The following is a 19,214-nucleotide window of genomic DNA, read 5'->3' as shown; positions in this document are numbered from 1 at the left end:
AAAACGCATATAAACAAAAGCATAATGTTGAACTAGAAATACGTGCATATAATACGTCAGCCAGTGATAAAAAATAGATCTTAATGTTTAGTTTGCTTAAGAAAAGTGGTGAATATCCCTAAGAATGGATTTCTGAGGTTAATTTGACCTATTTATGGCACAAATATGAACCCAGAATAAAATCTCCATCCTGTCATGTTTGAAGACATAACGCTGAATAATTACTCTCTAATATGGTTTTTCCACACACATGAAATCAATTAACTAAACATTCTTTCATAAGTACACCTACTCCTCCCTCATTTAAACATCCAGATTTTATGAATATATAAATATTTCTCATTTCAAATTAATACCAGAGATTTAAATGTGAACAAAGCAACTAAAGTTTCTGTGGTCAGACTGATGGAATATTAACATGATTTTATAACAAACATGAAACAACAAGGAGCTGTTAATGGGACATTTATTAAAAAAAAAAAGTTGCCAGAATCAAGAAGACATGAAAGGAAAACTCAGATGTCCTTTACAGTTGAACTCAAAGATACTGTTAAACAGCGACAGTTATACACAACCATTTACACAACCTGTACAAATATTTTTTTCCCGCAAATTTGCAATTTAAATTCAAAATAACTTAAATAGGTTTCTATGTCAAAGTGCAAATCCTTATGCGTGGGATGTCTGTGAGTAAGACCATGGCGACAAAAGGGTGCTTTGATGAGTTCACTGGCTATCTGGTGTTAACTTGTAAAGCATCACAAGCACATTTCAACACTGAGTATTTACTGACTCAACTGTGTTGAAACAGTCATATATAATGCCTTTAAATGTAGAGACTCCACACCTGTAGGCTAACCTTGTGTAATTATGATGCCTTACAATTGCATTTAAGCTTCATTACTGAGTGTACATCATCTCTCATACAAACCAATATTGTAATGTCAATAAAATTGTCTCAACTTCTGTGATTTGACAGAGAGCCCTTCTCAACTGAGCATGTCCAGTCCTGGATAAAAGCACTAAAAACAGTGTTTGTAGTGTTCTCGGGGTGAAATTACGTTAAGTCAGCTTTACAGCATAGCAACAACATGCTGTTACCTGTTTGGTAGTGTTATATGTTAGCATTAAAATCACAGTTACCAGAGGCCATTCTATACAGGATGAACCCAGATACGGTGGGGCAGTAGTAGTAGTCCACAGGCTTCAGGCTTTGACAGTGAGACAGTGTTTGTGTGTGGGTGTGTAGAGGTGAGGGGTTGGTGATTCTCCACAGTCACATGTTATGAGGCAACAAAGAGTGGTGAACTGTTAATGCTGATACTTCATAGTCTCTACACGCATCCTCCTGATCTGTGAGGAGGGAGAGAAGGAGGGAGGAGGGGAGGGGGATACTGAAAGAACTAACCCACGCACGCTATTGGGCTTTACATGCTTCTGTGGTAACATGCAGCCGATGCAAAAAACAGTGGAACAGTGGACGTGTCATCACCACGAGTAGGAGAGTATTATACAGCATATCTGCTCACGAAGCACTGGTCACCATGGATTCTACTGGAGAGGAGACTGGAAATGTGTTTCGTAAATAAAAGGTTTTTAGGCATTTGCAATACAAAGGAGAAAATAACGAGCATCAAGTCCGTGTGTGTGTGTGTCTGTGTGTGTGTGAGAGAGATGAAGTAACTATGACTTCTGCTCAGCTCCTGCAGCAGACTGGGCTGCAGTCTCCGGTTTAAGGATCTGGTAGGTGATGAGGTACTCTGGGTAGGCCTGAGGGAAACACACAATGAGAAATTAGCCGCCATGACACAACAAGTGTTTTGAGTATTTTATATTTCAGCCCTATATAGGATTTGGGGGCTGAGACTTTTCAAATGCTTTTGTTTGTTTACCTGCTCTCCTCTGTAAATGACATACTCAGCATAGGCCAGACCGTTAACGCTGGGCCGCCCGATCACTGAGTGGTGTCCCGGGGGGGCGTGAGCCATCTTCATGGCACTGAACTGCAGGAAAGACTTTCCCAGGGTCACTCGGCAGAACAGCATCTGCCTGAGAGTGCAAAAGAGAAGAAAAAGGTCAGCCCAATATTACATATAAAGTTGCTGATAAATAGCAAACAGGAGCAGAACAATTTTCCAACTAAAATATTGTGGCATTGTGACCTTTTACTGTTCAAAATTCAGTAAACCCTTCGTAGTCAAGATCAGTGTGAAGTGAAGATCACCTGTGGCACAGGTAGCAGGACCGGTCTTTGTGCGTTGGGCAGCCCGTGCCGCCACCGATGCCATAGACGTACTGATTGCTTTTGGAGGAGTTCTCAGCGAAGTAGATCCCTGCCCCAAACATCCCTCCTATGTAAGCGTGGCGCTCATCAAAGCCTTTGTGGATGATGGCGTTGATGAACGGGGAACCTGAAGGAAGACGTGATAAAGATTTCACTCTATGATTTCCAGCTGATTCATGACATAATAAATGTGCAAGAACCTGGATCTAAAATCAGGACGAGAGGATGCTGCTCGAGCTTTGTCTGCTTTGTGAAGTCGTTTTTAACCACCGTTAACACACTTTTAACCAGACAGGTGGAGACTAAACGCTGACATGAGCCGCTGACCTGTCTAACCTGGTAGAATTGCAGATCATCATCAACAACAACAGTTGAATAAGGCAACATACTGCTCAGATACTTTAATTCAATACAAAGTGCACATATTTTAAGCATAATGTGGATATGATCTATGACAGTCTCTCAAGTTAGCACATGCTAAGATAATGACCTTTTAAAGACCTCAGTTTAAATGGACATGATGCTAACACAAACACACAGATTGATGTGACAGTGTGTGCTTACCGTGGAACAGCATACGCTCGTTGTGGTGGTTGTGGTTCTCGTCTGCGATCTCCTTCTGTCTGTGAGTGTAACGTTCCCTCAGCTTCTTGTTTACCACTTTCTGGATCTGTGGGTCGCAATACATACACATTGAAAAGATGCCTGATGCCATGTCTGCCGTACATCAGGAATTATACGTCAACTCTCGTGCTGAAGGTAAAATTGCTGTTGGAGCTACTTTCTACACAACAGTGTTGTTTATAGTGAGTCAACAGTTGCTGTCGAGTATCAAATAGAGAGCCTCCTGGTTCAGACCTTGATGATGTTGTATCTGCTGAACACGCCACCTGCATTGCCCCCGTCTCTGTGCTCTCTGATGGTGCTCTGCATCTGAGGGACACAACACGAACATCTTTTATAATCCTGCAGTGATCAGGCAGGTGGCAGTGGCTGTATTTAGTTCCGTTTCAATACAAAACTCTGACCATTTGCAGCTTCTGTTGAAAATAATATCTTTTGCAAACCCACATCAGTTAAATCACACAATAAACAACTGTAAGACAGTGAGCTCGGCTCACCTCCTCCTCCACAGACTGATATTCCTTGTCATCTGGGGCGAGGTCTATCAGGATGGTGCCCTGGTTGGCACAATGGAATGTCAGGTATGGGTTGGCACCTGAAAAAAAAAGATAACAACAGAGTTACATTTTAAATGCCCCCTCAGTCAAATTTAAAAATGTGCACTACCATGATACCCCAAAATGCCTCCTCACCCTGCTGGCCGCCCAGCAGCCTCTCAATACCCTTGATGAGCTTGTGTCTGTGGCCATAAGCGTTAATCCCGATCTCCTTCAGCTCCTCGTGGCCCATATCGGCCAGGACATCCAAGGTGATCTGGAAAAAGGGAATAACAGCAGGTTTAACAATTGATAACAAACAATAAAATCAACTCAATCTTCTGCTGTTGGTCAGTTTTTTTGTTCAATCAGCTGCTTGAAACAAATGACCAGATATTAGAGAGTTGCGTAGGTTTATTCCATTTTCCACAAAAGTTTTGCAGTATGCTGAATTTTATAAATGTTCCTGGACTTACATGTCTCTAAACCCACTGCATTAAAATGTCATGTCTTCTGGGAATGACTGAATGAAGGATGTCGAATATTTATATGAAATTAGTGGTTGTGTGATGCATGAGAATTTCAGCATTAAGATTAGTATTTTCAAGATAACATGTCTCAGATAACTGACCTGTTCCCTCTCAAAAATGTCCCTCAGGTGCTCCAGGCCCAGACTCTTCAGGAATTGACTTATGTTCATGTCCAGCATTGCCACTATAAAAAAAAATAAATCACAGTAGAGTCAAATAAAATTTAAACAACACATAAAACATGTCAAAATCCCACAAATGTCAATATTTTTCTGTTTCGACCAGTTTTGTGAACTAACCAGTGATGAATGAAGAGACAGAATAGAAAAACTTACTTTCTCCTTCCTTGCGGTCAGTGCCTGTGGCTCCATCTGCTACTCCAGACGTCCCGGCAGCAGCAGAGGCGGCGAGCTCTGTGAGCGGCCCTGCCAAGTTGTCTATGCTGCTGGCGGCCGACAGGCAGGATGGCGTGGAGGCAGGGGAGATGACAGAGGCGCTGACAACTGTGGCCTGGGGCTTGAAGCAGCTGGGCAGAGCGTCTGGAGGCATGGCGTCCATGAGAAGGGCCCGGATGTCATCAGCCTAAAGGGACAGCAAAACACAACTGGTTGAAAGAAAAAGCTCCAGGAACTAGAATAATCTACTGTACATTCTCTTTTCTATCATTTCCTAATAAACAAATTTCACAACAAGTCACAGTCCATTACCGTGGCCAGGTCCAGGGCAGTCTGGCCCTCTTGGTTCTTCATGGTGGGGTCGGCTCCGTGAGCCAGCAGCAGAGCACAGAGCTGTGTACGACCCTTCTGGGCTGCTTCATGGAGAGGTGTGAAAGCCCATTTGTCTGTAGCATTCACACATGTATTGTACTTGATCAGCAGGGCTGCAATGTCAACATGCTGTGAGGGCAAAAAAAAAAAAAAGTAAGTCAGTGTCAAAGTCTGATGCCGTTTGGATGATTTTAATCTGAAGCTTTTAAAATGTGGATCTTGGAACCTGAATGCCAAATGTGTGCAAATATTTGAAGTAATGTGTTTGTGATTTGGGTGTTGAGGCTGACCCCATAAGAAGCAGCATTATGGAGAGGGATGAGGCCTCCTTTGTCCTGGGCGTTGACGTCAGCCCCGTGCTCCAGCAGATACTCTGCCACTTCAAGGTTGTTGTAGCCAGCTGAGGAGAGGACACGGGAATCAGAGGGAGAAAATGTACTTTTTCTAACATTAGTACAAGGAAGAAAAAAAACAAAAACAAAACAGAAACATGCTGAAGCAGCAATTATTAATTACCTGCGAGGTGGAGTGGTGTAGAGTTGCGGCCCTGGGTATCTCTGCAGTTGATGTTCTCTGGGGAACAGAGTTTCTGGACCCTGGCCAGGCAGCCCTTCTTAGCAGCATCCAGCAGGGCAGCATCACCCCTCAGCAGGTCCTGGATGTCTGTGTCTCCGTCTTTCACCATGTCCAGCGGCATGTTGCCGTCACGGTTCTTCTTGGATGGGTCTGCTCCGTGCTGGACAGAGGAAATTTTTTTTTCTTTTTATCCCACTATTGTAAGATTATTGTAAGATGAATGTAAGATTATTGTATGGTCGAAGTCAATGTCTAGACAGACAATACAGTGCCAGGTGACTATGATGGATTCTCACTTTGAGTAGCAGTTTGCAGATCTCATATTTGCCTTTGGCTGCAGCCTCATGAAGCGGGGTGAACTTCCACAGGTCGGCCACATTGACTGAAGCTCCATGTCTGACCAGCAGCTCAGCTACTTCATAGTGACCGTAAGAGCATGCGTTGTGGAGGGGAACCAGACCGCTGGTGGGGGGAAAAACAGAAGTGAAAATCTACTCACAAAAATGATGATGTGTTTTGAACTTACTGGAAAACTATGTATTTAAGACTGGTGTAAAATAAAGTGAACCATTTTTATCTTTTGTAATAAAGATTATAAAAATGTGTGATGTGTGAGATGGTAGCTAAAGAACTCACCCCTTGTCCTTGGCATGGACATCAGCTCCATGGTGCAGCAGGTATTCCACTACAGCCACTCGGTTGTAACCGGCTGCAAAGTGGAGAGGAGTGGAGTGGCGGCCCTCCAAATCCCGACAGTTTACGTTCTGAGGGGTGCACAGTTGCTGTCGCACAGAGCCAACATGACAATTAACTATATGTGGTTTTCTGTGCTTCAAAAAACAATGAAAATGTCAGTAATTTGTAAACCACCACTGCTTTTTTTTTTTGAGCATGTGAAATTTCAGTGTTACAAAACAACATTACAAGTGTACAAGTTTGATTTCGTAACAATAAGGTCAAAAACAAAACTGTAGCCACCACTAGAATACAAAAAAACTACAGAGGGAACAGTGAACTTACTTGCACAGTGTCCAGATCTCCTGCTTTGGCTGCCTCAAGAAATCTGTAATCCACGTCAGAGTTACGTGTTGGAACATTTTCTGTGAAAAAATAAAATAGTTGAGTTCAATACATAGAAAAGTAATCACTGTCAGATCTGGTAGATTCCTCTGAAGACATGAGAAGTCTGACTTCCCAGGTATTCATTTGATTATTCTCTGGAATTCTCTTTGCATACTTTCAGACAACATTTGCCATTACCTTGGACAGAGCAATTCAGCACTGTTGGACTGCGTTTCCATTCTCACACTCAACAACAGAAATGCAGTAAGCGTGGTTACCATTGAGAATCTGTTGTACAGCTTCGTTGCCCATCTGGGCGGCGGTGAAACCCTGCAGGGACACGATGGAGGGGTCGGCCCCGTAGCTCAGCAGCAACTTGCAGGTCTGGATATGACCAGCCAGTGCAGCCCTGTGAAGAGCCGTCTGTCCAAGTGTGTCCACAGCGTTTACCTGGGGTCAGAGGAGGTCACGGGATTATTTACGGGACAAACTGACAGACAGAATGAAAAATGTTAAAAAGAAATGAAGGAAACGGACCTTTGCTCCATGTTTCTGCAGCACCTCTAGGATGTCGTTGTGAGCTCTCTCAGCAGCAACATGCAAGGGAGTCATAAAGCTGAAAGACACAACAGGCAGGAACTTTTAATTGTTTACGATCCAAGCCGGTGCTGTAGCAGTGGATACCATCTTTGATTTTTACAGTTTCTTGTCTACTCAACTCTTGATGTGCTTGAACATGCAATGAATTTTCTTCTCTTGTTGCCATTTTTTTTTATTTAATGATTTTCCCAGTTTTCCTACAGTATGTGAAGGACATCATCATATCTTATTAAGCTCACAGCTCACACACAGCACATTGATTATTGATTGTATTTAATATTTGTATGGTTGTTTCTTTTGAGATTGAATTGTTATAAAGCCTGACTGTAATTTTCTTAGACCCTAAAAGTTTTAAAATCAATGTAAAATATAAAAACTAAATGGCGTGGACTTACTCTTTGTTCTTCTCATTGATGTTGGCACCTTTACGCAGCAGCAGCTCAGTCACTTGCTTCCTTTTAGGGTGGGGTGAAGCCACAGCGCAGTGCTGAAATACACAACAACATTGAATTAATGTCAAGTAGACCTGCCAACCCTGGACAAATGCTTAGAGCTAATACCTATTAGCTACAGTATTATCAATCCTAATAAAGCAGCATTGACAAGATCACCTTCAATTCAACAAATTTTCCTCAAGATTTAAAACCAGGACATTTTTTGGCAATGACTGAATTTTTTAACCAATGAGGAGTGAGTACTGTTTAAACAATGATTTTAATCAAATTTGAAAGCCATCTTGAGCCACTTGGTACTGACCAGAGCTGTCTCGTTGGTCTGAGGGTGTTTGAAGCCGATGATTTCCAAAGCCAGGGTCTTCTTCACTTTGGCCATGTCTGCCTCCCGGGCTGCCTGCAGCAGTGAGTGACCTTTGAACTCATCTACATGGAAGTGAAAGAGTATAAAGAAAATTATGTTTGTACCAAAGCCTCAGAATGCAGTTTGTCTGATATCAGGTTACTGATCTGAGTGTACTGTAAGGCTGTAGTCTCCTGGTCGATTAGTTGGTCGATATGCTCTCGTCCCACTAAATTCTCATTGGTCGAATAATCTCCGTGTTAATTTCATAAGAAGAAAAACGGTACATCAGTAGCCTTCCAGGATTAATCCATTATTTCCTGCGGCGGGAGGGACAGACTAACAAATTACCTGTGAAAACAGGTTCACAACTTTGAACTCACCCAACCTAATGGGGACTGCTGGGTCTAACTGTCCTCAATGTTTACTGAGTGTTTACTGAACGTACTGAATTTGTACTGAATGTTTACTGAATCAGCGTTTCTCCTGTAATATTATCAATGAACTGCCGCCAGGCCAAAAGATATTTTTTAATGCCAAAAATAACACTAAATATTGGTAGTGTAACTCTGTTTAGGAATAGGGTAGTGCTTAGTATGTTTGCGTAGCGAGTGGGAAAGAGCAGCAGGAAAGTGAGGATGGATGCAAGCAGAGCAGAGGAAAAGGTTAGTGGTAAGTTCTCAGTCTGGCAGTAAATGTACAGTACAGACTCCAGTGTAACAGTTAATAAATGCTAAAAAGTCAGGTCTGTTGTTTCCCCAAGTGCTGCAAAAGTGATTGGGGTTAGCTCCAAAGTTAGCAACAATAGATTAGCCTAACCTGAACCTCCCATTACATACCCCCCCCCCCCCCGCAACTAATCGATTAGTTGAAGATTATGTACGATTTCAGTTGACCAAGATTTTCTTTGGTTGACTACAGCCTTACTGTACTGTTGCATTTTGCAGATTAAAAACACAAAAACACTGAAGCTATTACGTCTGCGTGTGTGACAGAGATATTACAAAGTATGTTTCCAACCATCATTGCGTGTGTGTACATGTCTGTAGTGTGACTTGAGATAAGAGTACTCACAGGTCAGCCTCTCTTTCAGCTCTGGAGTGGGGGCCATGTCCACGGCACTCTTGCTGTGGCAGTTCAGCAAGGTGGGGTCGGCCCCGTGGCTCAGCAACAAAGAGCAAACCTCCACACGGTTCTTGGACGCTGCCTCGTGGAGAGGAGTGAACTGCCACAAGTCCATGGCGTTCACACAGGCTCCGTGCTGCAGTGGTAACAGAGTGGTGAGAGATCAGCACATTGGAGCACAGGATATGTACAAGGGAGGAAACTAACATTTGTCAAAAAATACAGGATCAGGGAATTGTGTTAATTCCTCATTTTAAATCCTGTTTTTTTTTAATACACGTCACAATTCTAACATGAACTAGTCACTTGCCAGCTGCATTTTACCAGCAATGTAAAATAACAGCACTCCTAAATTACAGTTTGCTGTCCAAATCCACATTTGTTTTGTTTTGTTTTGTTTTGTTTTGTTGTTTGTTGTATTCAACATCCCTGAAAAGGCCAAGTTCATCAAATGAGGAACTGAAACATTCACAGGTCTTACTTTAAGTAGAAGCTCGGTGACCTCAAAGTGACCATAAGAGCAAGCGTTGTGAAGGGGAACAAGGCCGCTGCGGAGACAAAACAGTCAGGTTAGTGTCATAAATTATAACTGAATGACAAATTCACTTCCTCAAACGTCCATGATATCTCACCCCTTGTCCTTGGCGTGAACGTCCGCTCCGTGCTGAAGGAGGAGCTGAACGATGCGGACTCGGTTGTAGCCGGCAGCCAGGTGGAGGGGTGTCGACTGAAAGAGAGGACAGCTTGTTAACACACACACACACACACTCACACACGCACGCACGCACACACATGGCTGGTTTACTGTGTGCTGCCTTCGATGGCCACAGGAGCAAGCAGCTGATTAGGGCCAGAAGCAAAGTGCTATGGGCAGGCTATGCTTGGTGAGTTGCGGATGAATATGACGATGCAAAGGTCAATGGCAGTTGTGGGCATATCCAGCGACAAAGTTCATTTGCTGTCAGTAACGTGTCTGAGTGAGCGATGACAAGCAACGTTAACCTCATTACTCATTTTCATCGTTTTCCTTTTTGGTAAGGAGGTCAGCAGAATAAAATATTCTTCTTATGTCTTACAAGTTAAAAGTAAGTCTTATGTAGCGAGCCGGCAAGAAAGAACCCTCTAGTGCAGCTGTTAGAGTATTAAATTCAAAAATGGATGGGTAGAAAATTACAGTTGGGTCCCGATAGCTGCTTCCAACCATCAATAAAATGTCCTGATTTGTTGAATCTAAATGTATAGTAAATATGTTTGATTAAGAATTCAAATAAGTTAACAAGTAGATTAAAAATTGGATTTAATGCTATCGAATTCCAACCATAATGGGCTGCAAAGAAACTACAATAAGCAGGCTAAATGTTTGAGAAAGCATCTCTGCAAGCTTTTAGAAGATCAAATCAAATTGCTTTATTCTAGAAAAATAAATGGTAGTCTAAGCAAAGCTGCAAACCAAACTTCAGTTGTTCTCTATTTAAAAAGTATAGCTGAGGTCAAGCTTGCAATCAAAAAGGAGGGACAACGTTCATTTTCCAATTTCCATGCAGTGGTATTAATTAAAAACCCAGTGAGTCAACTGTTAGATCTCAAGCCACAGTGACAAAATCTGTCGCACAGAGTCGAATCACGGTGGCATCATTCAATGTGGGATGACACGAGCAATCAAAAGTCATTACCATGGAGGGTAGCATAACACTAGAATGATAGGCGAAATGTTTTTCATTCATTACTGCATACCAACTGATTCATCGAGGAGATGTGAAGTAGACACACGTTTCACAGACACGTACTCGCTTGACAAAATGCAGAGGGAGGCAGGCCTTCAGGCATGCATGAGCGACCATCAGAAAATAAAATGAATGAAGTAAATAATAATAAAAAAAAAACCAAAAACAAATCAAGATGCTGCCGTAAGAGCGAGTGATTGAAAGTTGGAGAAGTTGTGGGTGAGTGTGCAGAGGAGAAGACAGACGCTGAAGAAAGCAGGCAGTGGACATTTTGAGCTCCTCTCCAAAAACCAAAAAAGATGAAGTTGTCACCATGACACCAACCCAACTCACTCACTCCATCACATGCCACACACATACACACACACACACACACACACACACAAACACACACACACACACACAGAGGAGCATCAGGGTAGGATACATGAGTGACCCGTACACCCAGGTCCATGATGTGCAATTAACAAGTGACAGCCAGCTTATTGGTCAAATAAAAACAATGGATTAAAAAGGAATAAAACAAAACAACAAAAAAAAAAAAGATCACAACAGTGCATCAATCAAGTGGCCGTTATCAAGGTCAACTTACCAGCATTTTTTGGGATGTTGACTGATCGACAAATGTTGCCAGAGTCACACGGAAAACAAAACGAAACAAAAATTACAAAATGACAGTATCTTTTCACAGCAATTCTATTCTCCCCTCTTAAGTCACTGAAACACAGGCCCTAGTTATGAATCACTGCTTGATTCGTCAAACATGGTTTGAAATTCAATGTGACACCAGGACAGAGAGAGTAAATAGCTTGAGGGAGGGTGAGTGAGAGTTCGCCTCCATGGTTTTCTCTGTGGCTTTGTGAAACGGCAGCGACTTTGTTAATGGTGCCCGCTGGTTAAATCCACACTGGCATACTGACTTTAGTTCATGCAAACTTTAAATAAACTACAACGGAGGCAGGGAGCTGCTGTTGAAGAAAATGTGGTTAGGAGTGCATTAAACAAGCCAGTGATAATACTGTATTTAGTTAGCGACAGTTGGACATTTATGGAATTGTAGAGTTGGCGATTATGCTCATGGATATGCAACAGTCTTTGTGGTTGTGTGTTATTTATAAAGAAATAAAATGGCATCCTGCCAGATAAGAAGGGAAAAGCTTTGATTATTTCTAAGACATGTGTTGAATGATGGACAACACATAAATAAATAACTGAAAAAATCCCACATATAAAAACAGTGGGAGTAAATACACTGGAATGAAATGCAAAAACACTACAATTGAAATTAACAAGGCTAAACGCTGATGTTAGAAGATAAAGTGCATCTTTGTACCATCATCATTCACTGTCCACAAAGAGGATAGAAAAAAAAAAAACAAACAAACAAACAAAAAAAAACACACATAACAAGTGCCAAACATACAGTATGCTAGATAATCTACATAACACGGATGCAAGGTTCAGACAAGGCAGCGCTAAACTGTGCAGAATACGAGGCAAAGTCTTGCTTTCTGTTCTGAGGGGATGCATGTGTACCTAAATAGGTAGCAATTTCTCAATGGCTTTGCTCCAGCCTGGAAAAAAAAAAAACTCACCAAAAACTCTACACTGTAAATAAAGGAAAAGTTTGACTACTTGAGTTCCAAAAAATGACTACAGGAGTCGACTAGCCAAACCTACACGCAGCAGACGATTAGTGAAGCTGCTAAAGTGAAGATTCAGATGTTATGACAGAAGCAAATGGATTTAGAGAAGGTCTGATGAGAGGCACACATGCATAATTAGAAAGCAAAACATCTACTGAAATAAAACTAATCCTGCTACATATACATTCTGAGTCAGGAGCCTTATTGCTATTCTTGTCATGAACTTTTAATATAATACAGCATGAAAAAAAAACAACTGCAACCCTGCACAACATGTTGCATCAAAGGTGTAAAGACAGGTGTCGGGTGTTGTATGGTGTGGTATTGGTGTGTGATTTACCTTCCGGCCATCACTGGCATGGCAGTTGACATTTAATGGAGTCAGCAGTGCCATCAGCTTTTCTTCATTTCCACTCCTGCAATGACAAGGTTGGAAATACCGGCGTCATTAAGTATTCCTCATCAAAGCCGCTGCTACACTGGATTTTAATGAAGAAATTAAATCCCATGATCTGAATGCTGTTCCAGAGGCACTATTTGGGCTTCGAAGATGATGCAATGATCAGCAATGATGGCCACATTTAGGTGTAGTACATCATGTGATACAGGTTCAAGTTACAACTCAGTGGTGGGTTTATTTCTACTGCATTTAGTGTGTTTGAACCGTTACACACCTGTATAAAGCCATACTACCAGGACATCCTTCACTGTGGTTGTAAGTCTACCAGTCTGCTTCTCAGCGTACCTAACCGCTTCCTGTTATCGCTACAAAACACTGCTAAGCGTGTCTTCTCCCATGGTAAAGACAAATCTACACCTGATGAGCAGAGATCTATACCAATGTGAAATATGAGTAATCATGACCAATATGATGGACACTCACCTTGCTGCTTCAAGAAGTTCATCCTTTTTGTATTCACCTGAATGAAAAGAAATATTTAGATCAGGGCAAGGCATGCTAAACTCTTCTCTAACTTTCAGCATGCAGCTTAAATTTTAGTGTATTCATTTAAGGAAAGGTTATTGAAAAAGCAAGTGGATGTTTATAGTGGTTTGAGGACTCAGACAGCTTGGTTTTTACATTTTGGTTTAGGTGGAAAGGTTGGAGAAAGAAGAAAGAAGAAGAAAGGCTGTTGACAAAGCACCTGTGTCCTGCTGCTACTCAGTTACATACCCAAGCTCCACCAAATCCCCCCTCCCCCCAAAAGAATAAAAATGATCAGGGATGCTGGGTAACCTGGTAGCCATGTGTAGCCTGCAGTGTAACCGCAGGTTCAGCTCCAGTTTGGAGACATTTTACAGTTTACACAAATGCTTTAAGACACAGAACTAAAATGGTGATGATGATAATGGTGCTCAAATATGTAATCATATCACCTCCTCTGAAATATATTCACATAACAGCAGATAAAAACATGCACTGATTTACATGTTATATTGCATATCAGAAATGTACTTAAAAGCTGTGACATCATTTTAATGGGCACATAACTGTTGTGATATTAATTTTTCTGCTAAAAGTATTAATGAAGTCATGAACTTACTACATGACTACATTTGTAGAGAAAAGCGACATTAAATGACAAAATTGTATCACTTTTCTGATGGTTACCAGCCCTATGATACACTGCATGCAGGACAAAAGAATGTGTACAATCTGTTGTGTAGGCACTGTGGATTAGACCTTTACATTTTGGTTACTTCTAATGTTTAATATCTACAGAATGAAGCTAAATTTCACTCTATACTCATATGTTACTCTCCACAGGACTGCAGGTTAAATGTCTAAAATGTAGATGTGGAGGATAAGCAGCTGAGAGGGACTGACCAGTGAGAACAGCCTTAGCTGAGGGATCAGCTAGATCCAGAGCAGATTTGCCATCAGTGTTGCGGATGTTCGGATCAGCACCGTGTTGGAGTAACACTGAGGGAGAGAAGTGCAGATGAAAGACAACCTTAGTATTTCCTCCGTTAAATTATTCACACAGAACATTTTCCCTGTCGTGCCAGCCAGTCTCCACTTTTTTTTTTCTTGACAGTTTTACAGTGGCTCAGTTATTAACACAGGAGGTTTGTAGCAACACAAACCTGACAACTGGTGGAAAAATAAACCTTTTTGGCTGTTTCCTACTGTTAAATCCCCCCCCCCCCCCCCCCCCCCCCCCCCCCCCCCCCCCCCGCTACTTAGGTCTCAAAGTCATTATTGTGGATACATTGTCGAGCCAATTTCAATAATTACACCAATTACTGACAAGCGTAGTGCAGTACCGATAAAGAGCCATTATACATCCTCAGAGCTGCCTGTGCTTGAGAAAGTCTGAGAGTGAGTCTTACCAATGCACACATCTATCTTTCCCTTGATGGCAGCTTCATGCAGTGGAGTGTAGTTCCAGTTGTCTCTGGCATTGGGGTCAGCACCCTGACACAAGAGGAGGCTGACAACTTCTGCATGGCCAAAAGAGCAGGCATTATGCAGGGGAATGAGTCCTCCATCATCCCTGGCATGCACATTGGCCCCTGTCTGCAAGAGATGCTCCACCACATCTTTTCTGCCAAAACCTGCAACAACAAAAAAATAGATTAAAATGCACTGTACTGCCTACACCATCTAAAACTAAATCACCATAGTAATAACTGTGGAATTTAGATGACTATGTATGTAGATTATGAGATAAAATCCAATTAACTAGTTAGCGTGAATCAACGTCAGTGCATTTAACGATACTTTGTTGAGGAAAACTTATGCTAATGCTAGTTGAACACGTCAAATGTAAACATGTGTTATGTTGCAGTTCTTGCTCTTATTATACAAGAAACAACAGCGCTTTCCTACAGATTGCTATCCTAAGGCTAACTACTTTGCAGGTTAAATTCTCTGGCTTCATGTTATTAGCGGTTAATCCAAGTAAGAGAGTTGTTGACGGTAAATCTGTTTGGTCATCATATTGGCTTTGGGGAGAACGTCAAATTAGCTGATTAGCACGGCTCGGCTAAGCATAAATGCACACAGTTACTGTTATCAAAAGGGGAAACGACTAAAAAAGAGCTTAGCCGTAGCTGTTAAACATGTCGACATAACATTAACAGTTAGCTAGCTAGTCGTCATAATATGTTACAAAACAGAAGTGCTGCTGTGTCGTTATCACATTAGCTTAGCTTGTCGTTACCCGCAGCGAAATGAAGGGGAGTTGATTTTCGGCCAGCCATGTCCTTCGCGTTAACGTTCACCGAGTCGACAAGTCTCTTTACTCTGGATACGTCTCCGTTACGGCAGGCCTCGAATAACTCCCTGAAAGCCCCACCGACGCCGCTGCTGCCGTCGGTGGGACTCGTAGCTCCAGAACCGGGGCTTGAGACGCTGCTGCTGCTGCCGCCGCCAGAGGTTGTCGTGGTGGAGCTCGCACTGCTCGCTAGGACCGGGGCTTGTAGGTCCGGGGAGGCCGGAGTCATGTCGATGCCTCCGCTGCATTCCCTCTCATTCTCCGGTGGTCCGATGACCGAGTTCAGCAGAGCCATCGGCGGAGCGGCCGCAGGAGCTCCCGAAAGAGAGCTGTTTCTCGGCGGAGACTGTAAGGTGCTTTGCTGTTGTTGTTGTTGATGCTGCTGCGAGGAGCGACGAGACACCGCCATTATCGCAGCAGCTCACAGGCAACAATAAAAGCTGTTCCTCCTTTCCGGTGAAAGTGGTGGCGTTTCCTGTCAGCTGTTTACTCTCAGTGGAGGCTGGCTGGCTGTGGAAAATCTCTCCACTTTACTCACAATGTATTAAGGCTCACAAAGAAATACATAGATCACATAATAAAAAAATCACATCATAACATAATCACGTGTATTACCTAAACAATAGCCTGTGCTTTGTTGACAGGTATATTCACTTCTTGGATATGTTTTCAACAGAAGGAAATTGCACATGTCCAAGTTTCATTCAGCCTTTCAGCCTGCTGTCGTCTTTCTCATCCTGTACAGAGATCTCAGCAGTCAAGACCCAGAGCAGCTAAACTTTTTTTCCTTCACCTTTTAGACAAAACTAATATTGGCTAGCCAGATGGTGGCAGTATTACCACATTTGCATTATTTTGGCCAAAATATGACAAAAAGGCAATAAAAACACACGTCCAGAGTGTTTTCTGCGACTGAGTGATGACAAAGAGATTAAAACACATCATGATGCAAGGATAGAGATCTTGTGGCAAGTTATAATTTACTGATATTAGTGATTATTAATTATTTAGTTTCTAATCATAAAGGCTGTGATCACATTGTAATGAGCAGTTAATGTCTGTTTTGTCACAATACCCACATTACCAATGATTTTGTTATTTTGTGCATATGCTCTGTATGCATATACGGCACCAATAGTACAATTAAAACAGGTGTCATTGATGACGTTACATAACAGACTCAACCAGTGCTGTCAACTGAGAACTGGTGACATCAACAGTGACGTCACAGATGACGTGTCGGCCATGTGGCTAAAATAAATAAATTGAAACAGTAATCATCCCAAACTTAATTTCATTGATAAATAGAATATTTGTGACAACAGCAGGTGGAGTTAAGAGAACCTTGATCGATGTCGATCTCAGCAGCTCCTCTCATAAACAGCAGGCAGTTTAATGCACCAAGAGTTCAGGAGAAAACTGCTCCTCAAAAGACACAATATACACTTTCTATATGATCAACAGTATGCTTACATATCTTACATTGTGTATTTTGCTCTGGGTCTGTTCCTCCTCGTTCAGGCGGAGTCTTTCTAAAGATGTTTTTACAATTAAGGGACATTTTTATGAAATAGTACACAATGATATTTTAAACAATATTGTGCTTACGACTTTGTGGCAACCACTTGGGGAAGGCCTTTTCCTGTTTTAGCACGACAAGATATTCTTGCACAAAAATATAATGTTTTTCCCAGTTGTATGTGGAAAAATGTGACTGGCCTGTACAAAGCTCAGACGTCAACCCCATCCCAAAGGGCCCTTTGGGATGAACTTGTCTTATCTTAGGAGTTGTCTCACTCTCAGCAGCTTTGAGGTCTTAAGAGGAAACTCAGCTGTGAACTTTATGCCATTCAGGAAGAATACAGCCCCTGGTCTAATGTGGTCTTGATGGAATATGAAAATAAACAGTGAAAAGGCCCTTTTTTCAGTTTTCACAAATAGAGTAAACTTTTTCACAAATCAACTGTCTTTACAATCTACTTGTTCGTCTAGTCCAGGTTTGTTAAGTGTAAAAAGTGCTTTTTAGACTAGAGCTGGTCTTATGTTGTCTGAATGGAGAAACAGTGACATTTCCCATTTCATAAATATGTTTCACAAATCACACAACACAAGACTTTTAATTCATATGCTTATTACATATGGGTGTAATATTTGAGTGTCCACATACAAGCAAGAGAAGTTGACATGAGATGACAATGTTTCACATAAAATTAAAAATTTAATGGAAAATAAGTATAGTCTAGATTTTTAAAGAGTCTTGGTGCTGTTTGCCTTTTCAGATCAGTTTGGACATAGGACAGAAACTTGTACTGTAACACCATATAGTGTTTGAAATCCTCACTTGACTGCTCATGGTAGCCACACTATCAGAGTAGAGTAAATAATTGTTGACTGCTGTTTTGCCTATAAGTTTTATCTTTATGTATTTTCTTTCAGTGCTGGTTTCAAGATGGTTTTTGTTTGTTGGTTGTTTTTTTTAAATATTATTTACTGTGTATTTCCCATCTGCCCACCCTAATGTGTGACATTTCTGTGTCCTAGGCCAGAGCTTACTCAGGAAGGGGGTCATGGGCCTGTTTGAGCCGGTGCCTAGCCTGCCAATTAGACCACTCCTTGTATTGCATGGTTGAGTTTTGTTTGCTGTGCATCTTTATTGTGAGTTTTGTGTTTGCGTGTGTGTGTAATGTCACCAATTTATTGTTGCACTGGTGAAAATAAAGGATCATCATCAATTTACGGAGAATCAAATAAAATAAATAAAACCTTTCCCATCACATTTTTATTGATAATATGATCAGTTTACAACTCTTTGGAGTGTGGGAGGAAACTGGAGCATCCAGAGTTAACCCACACAGACACAGGAGAACAGCAAACTCCACATAGAAAGAAGAAGCAGAGACGGCTGGAAACCAGCAGCCTCTTCTGGTTTTGAGGTGTTAAGAGGTAAAGGGGTGAAGGGATGGGGGAGTTGGGATGGTTTGGGGGGTAAGGGGGAAAGGGACAAGTGGTTGGGGGGGGGGGTTTAGGAAGGGAGAAAGGATATTACTCCTCTCTCTTTTTCTCTCTTCCCTCAATTTCTCCTCTTCCCTCTCACATTCCTCCTTCTCTTTCTTTCTCTTTTTTCCTTCTCTTCTCTATTTCTTTCTGTGCCTTCTTTTCCTTCTTTCTCATTTTTACCTTCTCCTTGACTGTCCAGTCAGCTCCTGAAAAGACAGCGACAACATATGTTTCAGTATTTTCTGTGTCCAAATGTTAAATCTGAAACAGTTAAAATCCAACAGGTTATTATTCAAATCATAATGATCAGCTGGTGTGACGAACCTGAAACTCAGCATTTTTTGGAGTCTGGAGCTTGATCTCCTCCTCCATTCTGCTTGCCTTATGGCACCACTCATCTTCCATTTGCTGGCTTTTTTTCTGCAGCTCCTGCACTTTCTCCGAGCTGGCCTCCTTTTCTGCCACCTCCATTGTGAGTCGATCTTCCAGAGCTTTATATTTTGTTCTTCACTCTGGCTCACTCTGGTTGAAGGCAAGTTCTTTTTGGCCTAGCTTCATCATATTCTCTGCTAGAGCCCTCTTTTTGTCCCTTATTGTGCCAATTAGATTATTCTTTTCAAGTGTGACCTGGCGCACCTTATTCTCCAGGTTCTCCTGCAGAGTTTTCAGCTCAGTGAGGCCCCCCCCCCCCCCTGTTGAAACAACCGGCTTTCCCACTCTGCATCCA

General features: G+C 41.9%; 1 protein-coding gene across 2 annotated transcripts; it reads right to left on the bottom strand.

Annotated features, from left to right (window-relative positions):
* Positions 1 to 452: 452 nt before the first annotated feature.
* LOC122991877 (poly [ADP-ribose] polymerase tankyrase-1) lies at positions 453 to 15,933 on the bottom strand. 2 transcript variants are annotated; one of them, XM_044365333.1, is made up of 28 exons: positions 15,437 to 15,933; positions 14,604 to 14,828; positions 14,098 to 14,193; positions 13,153 to 13,189; positions 12,610 to 12,685; positions 11,216 to 11,236; positions 9,532 to 9,626; positions 9,381 to 9,447; positions 8,849 to 9,035; positions 7,736 to 7,857; positions 7,375 to 7,466; positions 6,917 to 6,995; positions 6,658 to 6,829; positions 6,338 to 6,417; positions 5,954 to 6,099; positions 5,614 to 5,779; positions 5,258 to 5,477; positions 5,032 to 5,141; positions 4,682 to 4,870; positions 4,310 to 4,556; positions 4,076 to 4,158; positions 3,601 to 3,721; positions 3,406 to 3,503; positions 3,143 to 3,217; positions 2,849 to 2,954; positions 2,225 to 2,411; positions 1,893 to 2,049; positions 453 to 1,770 (listed from the first exon to the last, which is right to left on the bottom strand). In XM_044365333.1, exons 1-28 carry the CDS (start codon positions 15,897 to 15,899, stop codon positions 1,684 to 1,686), a joined length of 3,804 nt encoding a protein of 1,267 aa, XP_044221268.1. In that variant the 5' UTR covers positions 15,900 to 15,933; the 3' UTR covers positions 453 to 1,683. The 2 variants fall into 2 exon arrangements, with proteins under 2 accessions (XP_044221268.1, XP_044221276.1); XM_044365341.1 differs by lacking the exon at positions 11,216 to 11,236.
* Positions 15,934 to 19,214: the final 3,281 nt, after the last annotated feature.

This window comes from Thunnus albacares, chromosome 2, assembly GCF_914725855.1.
Source record: "Thunnus albacares chromosome 2, fThuAlb1.1, whole genome shotgun sequence".
Taxonomy (NCBI): Eukaryota; Metazoa; Chordata; class Actinopteri; order Scombriformes; family Scombridae; genus Thunnus; species Thunnus albacares.
The sequence above is the reverse complement of the archived record's forward strand: the minus strand, read 5'-3'. Positions and strand labels throughout refer to the sequence as shown.

Coding starts and splice junctions, on each gene's coding strand:
- LOC122991877 (XM_044365333.1), bottom strand. CDS start 15,899: ATGGCGGTGTCTCGTCGCTCCTCGCAGCAGCATCAACAACAACAACAG. Junction 6,100..6,337: donor GAGATCTGGACACTGTGCAA/GTAAGTTCACTG, acceptor TCTGTGCGACAG/CAACTGTGCACCCCTCAGAA. Junction 5,478..5,613: donor TCTGCAAACTGCTACTCAAA/GTGAGAATCCAT, acceptor TCCTCTGTCCAG/CACGGAGCAGACCCATCCAA.